This window comes from Monodelphis domestica, chromosome 5 (assembly GCF_027887165.1).
Source record: "Monodelphis domestica isolate mMonDom1 chromosome 5, mMonDom1.pri, whole genome shotgun sequence".
Lineage (NCBI taxonomy): Eukaryota > Metazoa > Chordata > Mammalia > Didelphimorphia > Didelphidae > Monodelphis > Monodelphis domestica.
In genome coordinates, this window is record NC_077231.1 from 292,190,601 (window position 1) to 292,204,690 (window position 14,090).

Here is a 14,090-nt window from a genome sequence, read left to right on the forward strand (position 1 = left end):
AAGGCTGAATGAAAAAACAATCTCCATATATTATTTCAAGCTAATAAGTTATACTGAATACCTAAGGTAAAGGCATAACCAGTGTGCTTGCTTAAATCCTGGGGAGTCAAAGAGAACTGTGAGAATTAACCATGTGTTTCTTTTGAGTACCTAGGCTTTTAAATGAGTGCTCCAAGACCATGTGGGTTGATTTGCCTTTAGATCTCCTAGAGGTATTTGAGTGGGAAAATGCAGTCCCAAAGATCTTTCCATGTTGTGCTTTCTATTACATATTAGAGCCAAAAATACATTTTCTCCCTCTTGGAAATACATTTCTGAAATTAAGTGGAAGTTAATAGGGAAAATATTATTCAGTATACAAATGTGTGCTTTATAGAGAATGCTTTGAAGAAGGTTCTTAATGAGTGAAACGAAGGTCAAACCTTCTATTTGATTAAAAGGATACAAGGCTCCATAATGTTGGAAAAGATTCCATCATGTAGCAGATTCCCTTTGTTTTCATTTTTTGTTAAATAATTCTTTGGCGGTAGTAACCTATAAAAAAAACAATAACAAATCAAGGAATAATTGAATGACAAGTGAATGAATGGATAAATGAGCAAAGCAAAATCAATGATTAGATAGAGAGATAGAGAGACAGAGATAGATAGATAGATAGATAGATAGATAGATAGATAGATAGATAGATAGATAGATAAACAATACCCCCAATCTCGGCACAGCCTTTTTGACAATGCTAGAAAAGGAGCAGAGAATTCTAAGAATCATTAAGTTTTTTCACCATCTAAAAAATTCTTAGTGTACTACTCAAAATATGCAATACTTTTCCAATGGCCAAAAAAAGTTGAGCCCATAGGAGAATAAGAGTCTCTCAGAAGCAGAAAGCATGGATAATTTGAAATCTGCACCACCAAAGTAGAAGTGTGACTAGTCTTCAAAGATTTCAAAGCACACAGGGAACAAAGCAATTTCAAATGATTATTGTTTTCTATTAACTTTCAATGTGGTAGATTAATGCAATTTTAAACCATATTCAAAGAATTGGGATCTCAGACTGTCATTCATCTAGTATAACCAAGTAATTTTACAGATGATGAAAATGATGCTATTATTTGCTACCTAAGCCACACAACTTTCTAGTAGTAGGTTTAGGACTAGACTATAAGTCTCTTGGAACCCAGGCTAATACTTTTACCACTATAGCCAGTGCCTCCATTTAGGCACCGAAGAGCTATTATGGGCTTATAGCTATTTCTCACTAACTCCTCCCTTAAAGTTTGGATTTAGAATTCTTTCCTCTAATTTCAACAACTGCAATTTTTCTCCTTTTCCCCAGGTTCTATTTTTCCTCCCTTAAGTCATTTTGATTGTTCTATTCTGGGCTATTTCCAGTTTTCCCACAACCTTTTAGAATGCAAAAACTAAAATTGGATATAATAGCCTCATGAGGATCTGACCAATACCCTGTTTAGGAGAATTATCTCATGATGAGTTTGTGCCATATTGTGAATAATATACCTCTGTGTAGTAATTGCTTTATAAATATCTCAACCAGATCACTGACTCATCCATTGCCTATGGCCTATTACAATTCCCAAAACTTTTCTTCTGTATTTGTGGTAGCCATCCCTACTAAATTGTATCTATTTTGTGTATTTCTTTATTTGATCTGTAAGTACACTTTCTTGCATGGTCTATTGAATATTCAATTTTTATTGGACCGCATTGTCTATTTATCAACCTAATATAGCCAAAAGATTTAGAACTGGAAAGAATCTTAGAAATCATTTGGTCTATGAATTTTCAAAGAATAGTCTAAAGATTCTGAAGGGTTCAGGTGGTCAAAACTATTTTCTTAATAATGGTAATATCTACATACATATATTATGCATAATCCATATGGACAAAAGCTATTTGGAGTGTCCTCGATTATTTTTAAACATTTAAAGATGTGTTGAGACCACAAAGTTTGAGAATAATTATTCTAGTTGAAACTCCAGATAGAGAAATTGAGGGCTAGAAACAGGAAGTCATTTCATAATGTCCACATGGTTATGTAGTAAATTGAGGATTTCAACCCCTATTCTTTGATTTTGAACCCACGATCCTTTCTACTTGTTTAAATTTTCTCCAGCCCTTTAATTCTCATTGTGATCTCCTTTCTTTGAATTTCTGAGAATTTTTCCTCATACTATCTTCCTACATCTTCCTGGCTTTCTCACCCTCCCCCAGAAACCATCCTGATCTTTCCTGAATCCCTCCTCACATGGTACTTTATCCACACCTCCATTCCCAGACTTCCTCCCCTTCTCTAAATATACTTCTATACTTCCATATCACTTCTTTTCTATTCCATGAAATATTTTAGGACCTCATTTTTCTATTTCTCTTTTATTTCTTCTACCCATATTCCTCATATAGGTCTTTTTACATACGTCCTTCTTTATACATCTAAGTATTTCTTCCTCCCCTAGTCCACTCTATTTTATCTAGGGTACATATGTCCCACTTCACCTCTATCTCATTCCCTGAATATCTCAAAAGCCAGCCAATCAAAATATTCCATGTACTATCTCTCTAAATTTCTATCCTTTAATCCATGTCCTCTCTGAGCCCTTTTGCTTTCAGTCCTCACCCATGTACTTTAATCTCTTTTCTCAACTTCAAGTCAGGATGAGTTCTATTTCTTTTTTGGTCACATTAATGTTACTCAACTTTTCTTCTTTTGAAAAATTCATGAGAACACTTTTAATCCCTTCATATAGGTTAATGAGGGTTAAAAGAAAACCCCAACAGATACAAACATCTTATTATCTAAGACTCTTTGGTCTTCTCAGTTGGTACAAAATGACAGCTCAGGGAATTGTCACTATCATTTCTCCAAGTGATAATGAACTGATTGGTCTCCAATAAAAAAGAGCCCTCCTTTTGTTTCCTTTGAAGGTGTATCTTCCATATGTCCTAGCCTAGGAGCTCACCTCTTTTTAAAAAAACATGGCATATGACTTTATCCTAAGCCCACCCATTTAACACAAAGTTCTTATGTTCTCAGGCAATCAAGTGTTATGAAACCTGTAAAGTTACTTTAAAACAACAACACCCCAACTATTTCCTTCCTTTGTCTAATTTGCATAGACTTTGTTACCTGTGTTTGTTACCCCTATGTATTGTCGACATATGACTGTATTCCTATTACTCTAGTTGTGAACATATTCAGTTTTTCAGAACTAAGGAAGAATAGATAACTTTATGTTATAACCATTTTTGAAGACACATCTTTTTCTCTGTCAGTGATGAGCTCTGATGAGATCTTTTTTTTGTTGCTGTTAACAAGTTCAGCATCTAGGGATTTATGGTTTGCTGATGCCTTATTCAAGAAAATGTATAAGTTGCAACAAAGAGCCCTGACTACTCCCAGGAAACAAGGTAGTTTCCTGCTCACTAACAGTTGCTGGCAAGGGCAAACAAGTAGTGAATCCTTCTCTCCCTAGAGAATCAACAGTCAACAATACTGACTCCTATGGTTACTGGGCATTCAGTTCATTTTGCCATATCTTGTCATAGATGGGATCAGCTGCAAGGGATTGCTGATATATGCCCTACATAGGAACACTATAATACATGAATCACAATTGAATCCTCCCTCAAGAGAATATAAAGTCAGATAAATATGGGAGAAAGAGAGAGCAGGAGAGAAAGGCTCTGTGCACAAGGCAGGAGTATGATCATAGGAGTTTAAAGGGAATAATTGTGAACCTATTTATCAGCTTATGGGGTTGCATTTGGAAAATGTAATTATGATGCTTAGATAATCACATCCTCTTTCTGTCAATATGGAGCCTATAAATAGCATTTTTGCTAGCTCCACTGATAATCCAAAAAAAAACTTGGGCAGACACTCTCATATCTTACAATATGAGTTCATGCCATGGAACCTTGGAGTAGAAAAGGAATTCATCTTCAAACCAAATATCAAAGTTTAGATTCTGTAAGCTCATTGAGGGCAGAGATACTTTCACTTTTGTCTTTGTACCCTCAGCTCTTGGCATAGAGTTGGGGTTTAATAAATCTTTGCTTGCATACTGAGTTATCTTACATATTCAGGATTTGAAATGAAGATCAATGGAAAGTAAACTCAAAAGTATTAATCTAGCTGCTGTTAAATTTTTTTATGGTTTGGGCTTAATATATTTATTCTGGTGGTCACTAGGGATCTAATTTCAAAATCCCAAAATGAATTAATAAAATAAAATGGAATTTATGATAGTTTTATTTATAATAGAGTCCAAGATATTAAAGAAGTGAGAAAAGGGTAGAGAGGAAGAGAGAGAGCTTTGGCTTCCTCCTCAGAACCAGGTAGAAATTCTAAGGCCCCAATAAGGGAAAAAGAGTTTCAAGATGATGGGCCTTTCTTGGAGGTTTACATCTCCAGAAAGGCAGGGTCACTAAGTCAATCTTTCATTCACCAGCGGTGACCGTCTAAAAGGAAAGCAGTCGGAGGTCTCCTGCACAAGCTCCTCCAGGGGTCCAGTTCTACAGCCATGTCCAAGAGTCCATCTTCCAGTCTCTCCTCTGAGTGACTGTTCTTCCCTCTATCACAACCCTCGAATGCTCGAATATCTCAAATGAATCTTCTGGCCTCTGTGATCCTCTTTTTAAAGATACTTTTCTCTTGTGTCACCTCCCCTAAATTTCACATCTACCAATCACAGCAGATGCTCCTCTCTAGGACTGCCCACTCTTTAGTTCACACCTTCTTTGGTTATGTTATACCTTTTTGGTTATATCACATAAATTTTACCTTTAGATGTCACTAAGACTAGTGCAAGATCCACTTTGTTGGGGGGAGATATTGAAACTCTGGACTGAAATGAATTTGGAGATTCAATACAGGGCAGGAAGGGAGGGTCTTGGACTCTAGATATGAGAAGAATAGAAGGACCTTCATATTAAAAGGAAACAGGCCAAAAGTGAAAAACAATAAGTATGATTTGACACATTCAAATTTGCTGAATTTCACATGGATTATTGCCTTTTAGTAGAAAAAAGCTGAAGATGTCAAATATCACACTTTACCCCCAAAGCTTGATACAGTAAAATCATCTATTTCTTCCCCTATACAAGTTGAGACACTAGGGGAAAATGTCTTAATGAACTATTTTTCCCATTTCTAGAACATGTTACATTTCTTTCCTACCTTCAGTTGCTAGACTCTCATCTCATGTGTCAAATTGACCAGTCCATTTCATCATCCCTACTTGCTTTCCCCTTGTTTGATTATGGGAAGGATGGATATATTTTATGTGTTATGAAACCATAAAGTACAAGAAATCATTCTGATTTCCACTGAGTCATAGTCTTCCTATTTCAGGCCAACTCTCTGCTATAAACAACAAAGAAAACTTATATATGTGCCTCTAAACCTGGAAACTCTGCTCTGTCTGAGGTGATAGTCCCTCTTCATTATGCTCTGGTCAAACTACATCCAAAATGCTTTCAATTTTCATTTCCATAGAATAAGAATCCCTTGATGGAAACCATGACCTATGAGGATTGGTTGAAGGAACCTAGAATATTTGCCTTGGAGAAGAGAAGATTCAGGGAATGTGGTCATGAAGAGGACAAAGTGGTTCTCTTATAATATTTGAAGGGCTACCATATAGGAAAATATTAGATTTGTTCTCTTTGGCCATATAGGACAGACTTAGAAACAATGAGAGGGAGCTTCAAAGAGACAAATATGTCAGGAAAGTTTTTCTAACAATTATAGTTGTCCAAAAGTGGAATCAGAAGCCAGAATAAATAGTGGATTTACTTTCATTGGGCAACTTTAGGAAAGGCTAGATGACTATTCATCCAGTTAATTACAGTGAAAACTCTTTTCACATATGGATTGGACTAGATGACTACTAAATTTCCTTCCAACTCTGAAATTCAGTGATATCATTAGTGTTTTCTTTTTACCCATTCTTGTCAACATAGAAAGCTCTACTTTTTTGGTATGTCTCCAAACAACTCTTTCAAGGGGTTTGTAATTAATGAAAGTTTTCAATGCCTTATTTAAGTGCATGTAGTGTAAGTTTTGATTCAGCTTAGCCTCTGCTACATGATTAGAAAAATATATATTGAGGAAAGGGGCATGGTAAATAGAAATGTTATAGCTTTCTCTAGGAATATATAAAACAGCATGGAATAGTGGATAAGGAGCCAGCTTAGAATTGTGAAATTTTCTTACATATGCTTTCTGTGTTCCTATAGACAAGTCACTCTATATTACTCTTACTGCCTTAGATAAATCTCTAAGTCTAGAAGTCACAAACTGCCTTCTTATTATTGATCATCACAGATTCTTGTCAATGAACCATAAAGTCTTGACACCAAAGTATCCTTGACTAGGTTTGTGGTACTTTAGTGTGCCCATTATCAGCTTGTCATTGACAATAATTGTATATTCTTTTTTGATAATGTTGCAAGATATTCTATAGCATGTTCGATTCCACCTGCCTGGGCAAATCACTTAGCCTCTGTTTGCCTTAGTCTACTGGAGAAGGAAATGGCCAACCACTCTAGAAACTTTGTCAAGAAAACCCATAGGATGGTACGATTCATGGGGTCCCAAAAAATCAGATGTGACTGAATGACTGAATAATGACATTCTACCCACCTATTCTAGTGGACAAACACATTTAGGAAAAGGCTCCAAAGATAAAAATGAAACAATCTGTGCACTCAAAGAGCTTTTCATCTTCTGGGAATATATGGCATATGCATTGCTAATCATAATGCAAGACAGGGACCAAGCAGATGAAGAAAATATCAGGTAATATACTCTAGGAAAATTGCAAAGAGGAGAGAGAAGATTAATAAATGGGAGGATTTAGGAAGACTTCATGGAAGAGGTAGTACCTGATATGATCCTTGAGGAAAAGTAAGGGTTCTAAAAATGGTCATGAGGATATAAATGTATTCCAGGCAAGGGTTCACATTGTGCCAGCAGAGATACCGGAAGTGGCAGGTCAAGGTCAGGAAACAGTGAAAAGTTCCATTTGACTGAAAAATAGCATGTATATATAGGTACATATATACACACAAATAAATACACATATAGAGGTTTATGCATATACATATGTACATATATATGTTTGTGCATATACATATATACATACATATACACATATATAGCACTGCGACGAAGCTCAAAGTGTACAACGCAGTGGTCCTCAGCTCGCTCCTGTACGGTGTGAGACATGGACACTGTACTGGAAGCACATGAAACAGCTGGAGCAATTCCACCAACGCTCCCTCCGATCAGTCATGAGGATCCAATGGCAGGACCGAATCACCCACCAGGAAGTCCTCGACAGAGCCAACTCCACCAGCATCGAAGTCCTGGTCCTCCAAACCCAGCTACGATGGTCTGGACACGTCATCCGCATGGACCCACAGCGAATACCAAGACAGGTATTCTACGGTGAACTGTCAGCTGGACTCAGGAAACAAGGCCGACCAAAGAAAAGATTCAAGGATCAGCTAAAGTCCAACTTGAAGTGGGCTGGCATGACACCAAAGCCACTAGAACTCGCTGCCTCTGACAGAAGCAGCTGGAGAACCCACATTCACCATGCCACCACCACCTTTGAAGATGAGCGATGTCGATGTCTCACCTCTGCGTGTGAACGCCGACACCAGGCCACAACCGCCCCTCCCGTAACAACTGGCGTCCCAGGCCCCGTGTGCCACAAACTGTGCGCCTCAGCCTTTGGACTCCAAAGCCACATGAGGATACACCGTAGATGAAACCGCACAAAGACAATAGCCATTCTCAGTCACCGAGAGACTACTACTACTACTACTACTACTACTACTACTACTACTACTACTACTACTACTACTACTACTACTACTACACATATATAGTATAGATACATAGAAAGATATATTGTTAGAGAGAGAGAGAATAATGGGAAAGGCAATGAGTAAGTTTGGGAACGGAAGGTATTTTGGACTGAATAGGAGTGTTAAGCACAAGGCTAAGTGCATGTAGTGTAAGTTTTGATTCAACTTAGCATCTGCTACATGATTAGAAAAAAATTAATTGAGGGAAGGAGCAGAGTGAGTAGAAATGTTTTTTTATTGATTCTAAAGGATTTATTCTAAAGGAAATAAGGGGCCAATGAATGTTTGGGGGCAGTCTAGCAAGGTCAAATTTTTGCTTTAGGGAAATAATTCAGCTGAATGAATACAAAACACTTTATGTATTAGACACTGTAATAGGTACTGTGTAAGACAATGGGGATACAGAAACAAAAAGATAAAAACAGAACAGTCACCAGGGTCAAGAAGCTTGTATTCTACTGGAACATTCCAACATACACATGAATAAGTAAAAATCAGTTATATACAAAGTAAAATAATTTCAAGAGAGAGTATGCCAAGAACTGGAGGGATCAGAAAAGATCTGATGATGAATTGAATATTAGAGGAAGCTAGGGACAATACAAAATGTAGGTGAATACAGGGAACATTTCAGAAGTGAAGGACCACTTGTGCAAAGATATGAAAGTCGTAGAAGGAATATTGCCCTGATGGTGGTGAAGGACAGTTAGCAGACCAGTTTGACTAGAATGAAGAAGAGTAATGAAAGGTAATAATATAAAATGAGACTGAAAAAGGTAAGTAGAGGTCCCACTGTATTTAGCTTCAAAGGCCAGGCTAAGGATTTTGTATTTTATTCAAGAGATAGTAAAGAATAATAAAGATAGAGATTTGGGTTGTGAGGGTGGCACAAATAAATCTGTGTTTTACAATTATGACTGATTCATTTTGTATGACAGAAGCAAGACGGTTAATTAGGAGGTTATTATAATAGCAGTCATTAGGATCTGAATAAGAATAGATGGTATATTGGTAGAGAGATTTTTATTATCATATTATTATGATTATTTGAGAGATAATGTGAAGATATAATGGGCAAAATTTGACCACTGAATGTATATTGCATTTGAAGGAAGTAGAGATAGAAGAGTTTAGACTTTTAAGCCATTATGAATCTCAGTGATTTGGTTTAGTAGTATCATCAAATTCTACAATCCCAATATAGATATGGACCAGAGATAAATTTGAGGAAAAAATATGATTTTTGTTTCAAACAAGTTGAGCTTGAGATGCCTAGAGGACATTCAGGTATAGATTTCATATTGTAGTTGGTAATGTGGGACTGGAATTTAGAAGAAATATTAGGATTGAATGCAATAATTTTAGAGTCATAGGTTCTTAGAGTTAGAGGTGGAAAGGACCTTAGAGATCATATAGTCTAAATGCCACATTTTAAAGATGAGGCAACTTAGGGCACATGAGGATAAAGGTCACGAGTAAAGTCAAATAGGTGAAGTGGGCAGAACCAGGACTCAAACCTAGGTCCTCTTTATTGAAACCTGGTGTTCTTTCTACTATACCCTCTTAGCTGTAGAGAGTCATCAACATAGAAATGATAATTGAGCTCATGAGAGCTGAAGAAATCTCCAAGGGAAAAAAGTATAGAGAGAAGGAAATAGAACCAAGGACAGAGCTTTGGGAGGTGTTATAAAAGGCAGGAAGAGAATACTGTCAGACAAGAAGAGAAATGAGAGAGAGTAGTATGACTGAAGTCAAGGGAAGAAGGAAAAGAGTTGATCACAGTGTTGAAAGCTGCAGAGAAGTTAAGGATGAAGACTAAGGAAAGTCATTGAGTAGTTTCAAAATGATTGATAATATTGAGATAAAATAATTTCAATCAAATTTTGAGGTCCTAATCAAATTAGGATGGACTGAATAATGAGTATGAGATAATTAAATGGAGGCAATTATTTTAGCAAATCTTTCTAGGAAAGAGAAAAGACAAGGACAAAAGATTGAATAAAAGGAAGTCATGAAACAAGTTTGAATTGCTTTCATTTTTTATGTTTAGGAGTTATCTGGATGTGTTTGTATGTAGCAATGATAAGATCATAGATAAAGAAAGATTTTAGGGGAAATAAAGATAAAATAAAAGGTAAATCCTTAGTTGAGATTGGCTAGAATAGGATCAAAAGCACAGAAAAAGTGTTCATCGTTGATATTTTTTAAAAAAAAGAATAAAAGAGGTAATAAAGAGGAAATCTGAGGAATGGAGTTAGGGAAAACTTGACGCTAAAAGATAATATCCTCAACTGAGAGAGAAGGTAGAGGAGTAGCATAGGATGACAGAAAAGAGAGGAGAATATTCTGAATGGTCATGATTTAAATGTGCAACAGAAGATAAATCAGGGTAAAAATATAAAGGACAAATGAGTAGTAAGTTGAGTCTAGTTGAGATTAGCAAATATAAATTTGTAATGAATCTAGTAATTATGATTCCATAACCTCCTCCAGAAGCATTCAGCATCACAGAAGTAGAAATGTAGTAGAGACATGCTGGAGGTAGTCCAAGATTGGGATTTGGCCAAGTGAAATAGAACAGTGTATCTGAAAGGACATTATGGAAGAAGTTAACTGTTGAAGGATGAAGATTATGAAGGAAAACTACTACACCAGTGATGGACTATAATAACAAGAATGTTGGGAGGGTCTGGAAGTCACAGTAAAGGTAAAAATAGATTCTAGGGACAGCCAGGGGGATCAATGTATAGATAAACAGGCCTGGAGATGAGAAGTCCTGGGTTCAAATTTGGCCTCAGATACGTCCTAGCTTTGTGACACTAAGCAAGTCACTTGACCCCAATTGCCCAGCACTCAATGCTCTTCTGCCTTGGAATGGATACTTAGTAGTATCAAAGCTTAGACAGAAGGTAAGGGTTTCAAAATATATATTCAGAAGGGGTAAAAGAAGAGACATTGAAGGATAAGAGGTGGTAACTAGAGAGAGGAATTTCAGGATTTTTTTTTCATGGGAATGGAATAATTCTGAGTAATGGTTAGATCAAGATCATAGTCATCCCTGTGTGTAAATGGGTTTAAATAAAGATAGAGATTATAAAAGTTTAGGAGATTGGTCAACCAAAAGGCTAGGTTGTTCAATGGGGGAATGCCATATATGTTCAAGTCCTCAAGTGTAAGCACAAGAGTTTGAATAGAGGAAGACTATTGGTATATTCCTGTAATTCAAAATGATTCAATATAAATTGAAGAGACTTAACCTAAAAGGAACACTAATAGCAGTTAATGGAATGGTATAACAAAGGATAATGGATTTTAGAGAAACAGGAAAAAGACAGAAGGGGTAGTATGGAGAAATGAAAGGGAGAAAAAAAATTTTTATCTCACTGCTCATTGACTATAACATCTGAACATGGAGACTGTGCAAGCCCAAATTTCCTCAGGAGGCAATGGAGAAATACATAACGGGTTTAAGCAGGCTGAAACATATACCAGCTAGGTGACACAATACATAGAGTGCTGGTCTTGGAGTCAAAAAGAACTGACTTCAAATTTCAAAGCTGGTACAGATCTGAATTGTTAGAGAGAATTCCTTGTTGGTAGTTCCTTATATTGTTAAAATCAAAGGTTCACTTCTACAACCCCAAAAAAGAAAAGTTTTAAAGTCAGAATATTTGGTTCAAATCCTATCTCTGTTACAGTCAGCTGTAAGTCAAATTTATCTGAACCTCAGTTTCCTTATCTATAAAAAGGAAAATAATACTTTTACTCCCTACCACTCAAAGATGTTTTTATAAAGCTTAAAATTCCATAGAAATGTGAATTGCCATCATCATTTTTCATTGCTTTGTGATTTACAGAGCATTTTAGTTAATTTATTAAGAAGCTACCATTTGACAAGAGTTCTCTCATTTGATCTTCACAACAATATTGTGAAATAAACAGGACAGTTATCATTTCTATTATACAGATGAGGTAAGTGAGATTCAAGAATTTGAAATAGCCCTAAAAGATCACATGGATAGTAATTGGAAGAGCTTGGGTATTCTGACTCCAAACTCAGTGCTTTTTAAACCTCTTCTCCCCTTATTATTTTCTATATAAAGGAACCAAGGGGTAGAGAAATGAAATGACTTCCTGAGAACATAAAGCAAGATAATAGCAAAGCTTGGATGAGGACCTAAGCCTCCTGAATACTCTTGCTATTGTCCGTCACACTTACTAATATCTTTGTCCCCCCCCTCATTACTCCTAAGCTTTCTGTCCCTTCTCCAGGTTCTTTCTGCCTGGCTTGTTATATATTTCCAAAACCACACAACTGCTTTGGGCTTAGATTGGCTCAAATTTCAGCTAGACCTGAAATTTCTGGAAAAGTCTCCTTAGCTCAATAAAGTAACCTAAGTGATCTACTTCATAACATGGTCTATCTGGTGACCATCCACAATAAAGATATCGCTGAGGACAATTTCAGCCATTGACACTTTATTTCCTTGGACTCCCCACTGTATTCCTCTAAGTTCAAGGATAATCCTTGAAAAAAAGATAAAGGTACAGAGAAATCACTATTATAAAAATTGTTAAGGGAATTTCTTCTGACTTTCCATATTGTCAGAAACCCATTTCAGAATCTAGCACTGCCATCACATTCTATTTCTAAATAACAGATATAGAAATCTGCACTTCAGCTGAGACATGTTTGCTTAACTTGTTTATCAATCTAGCTTTACAAAAGCAGTGTGAATAAGAGATCTCCTTTAGACCCAAAGTCAGGAAAAATTAGATTAAAATTCTACCACAGAAAATTACTTGTTGTGTAGCCCCAGACAAATCACTTAAATTCTCATCTTCAGTTTTCTAATGTGTTCTAAAAGGATAATCACTACCCTTTCCTCACAGGATTGTCATGAAGATCAAATGATAGGACCTATATAAGGCTAAGTAAAGATTCTATGAATGTTTTAATGTACCATATAAAAGTGAGTGATGATTATGATGATGTCTCCATGGGCATGTAGGGGATCTCTTGCTAAGCATCTTACAGAAGTGAGAAGAACTAGATTTAACTGTCAATTTCATATAGGGAAAGAGGAAAATATCACCCAATTAGCAGTATTCTTCAGATGCCAGGGTATACCCAGTAGGACATAGCCCCTTAAAATGGTGTTCCAATATCATGGAGCAGAGATCAAAGTAATATATGTAATGAAAATTAAGAAGGTAGGAATGCTGTGGATAAATTCTTTGTTTCCATGAATGAATGATTTCCAAAAGCAGTATTTGAACTGGTTTTGCAATGAGATTTGAATGAATGAAGCATCTATGGTTTTTGGCATGTGACATTTAAAATAAGTTTGCTTATTTGTTTTTCTTTAGTTATATTAGTTGAAGTCAGCTTATAGGTTGGATTTTTTCCTCAAGAAGAAAAAAGTAACATCTTCATTGAAATTGATTATTTTTTCCATTACAGGGTCTTCATTTTGGTGCCTCTTAGACATTGTCCCTATCAAAAATGAGAAAGGAGATGTGGTACTTTTCCTGGCCTCATTCAAGGATATAACAGATACAAAAGTGAAGCTGACTCCAGAAGATAAAAAGGAAGGTTTGTACAGTTTTTGGAAAACATTGACAGATGGGAATGCATTTTGAGACTGTTTACTATGGGGAATATAATTTTAGACATCAACTAATAAATATGCACAATTGTTGACTGTGGATATTCAGTTTGCTCATAATCGGTGACTTATGGGATTACATTGTAGATTTAGAATTGGGAGTGTGAGATTTAAAATGGTTGAGGTCTTAAACTGTAGTGGTTAAAATAGTGGAAGATAAAAATTGTGATAGATATAAGAGAGGGTGAGTAAATTTGACTGCAGAAATATGTTTCACTACAGTGTCTTGGGTTTAAAATCAAATGTAAGGTGGTCGCCAGGGAAATATTCCCAATTATTCAAATACCCAAGTCAATTGGGTTTTATAGAGATTTTAATTAACAATACAATGAGTAATCAAAGAAAGAGAGAGAGAGTAAGAAAGGAATAAGTATGAAGGGCCTCAAGCCAATATGGTCTAGACCTGAGTCTTAAAAGAGAAATCAATCAGTTTTTTATAACTCACCATAAGATCTGTCTAAGTAAGGATTTCTAATGACACCAGGCCAGCAGCATCTCAGCTGCTTTCACCAGCTCCCTCCTCCA

The 14,090-nt window shown here is 36.1% G+C and overlaps 1 protein-coding gene across 1 annotated transcript in view; it reads left to right on the forward strand.

The window, feature by feature from the left end:
• KCNH8 (potassium voltage-gated channel subfamily H member 8) overlaps positions 1-14,090 on the forward strand; it is a 406,798-nt gene that overhangs the window by 138,363 nt on the left and 254,345 nt on the right. The window contains exon 3 of the mRNA XM_001369648.3: positions 13,361-13,492. Within this exon, the coding sequence (XP_001369685.1) occupies positions 13,361-13,492 (132 nt within the window). The remainder of the gene's footprint in view (positions 1-13,360; positions 13,493-14,090) is intronic.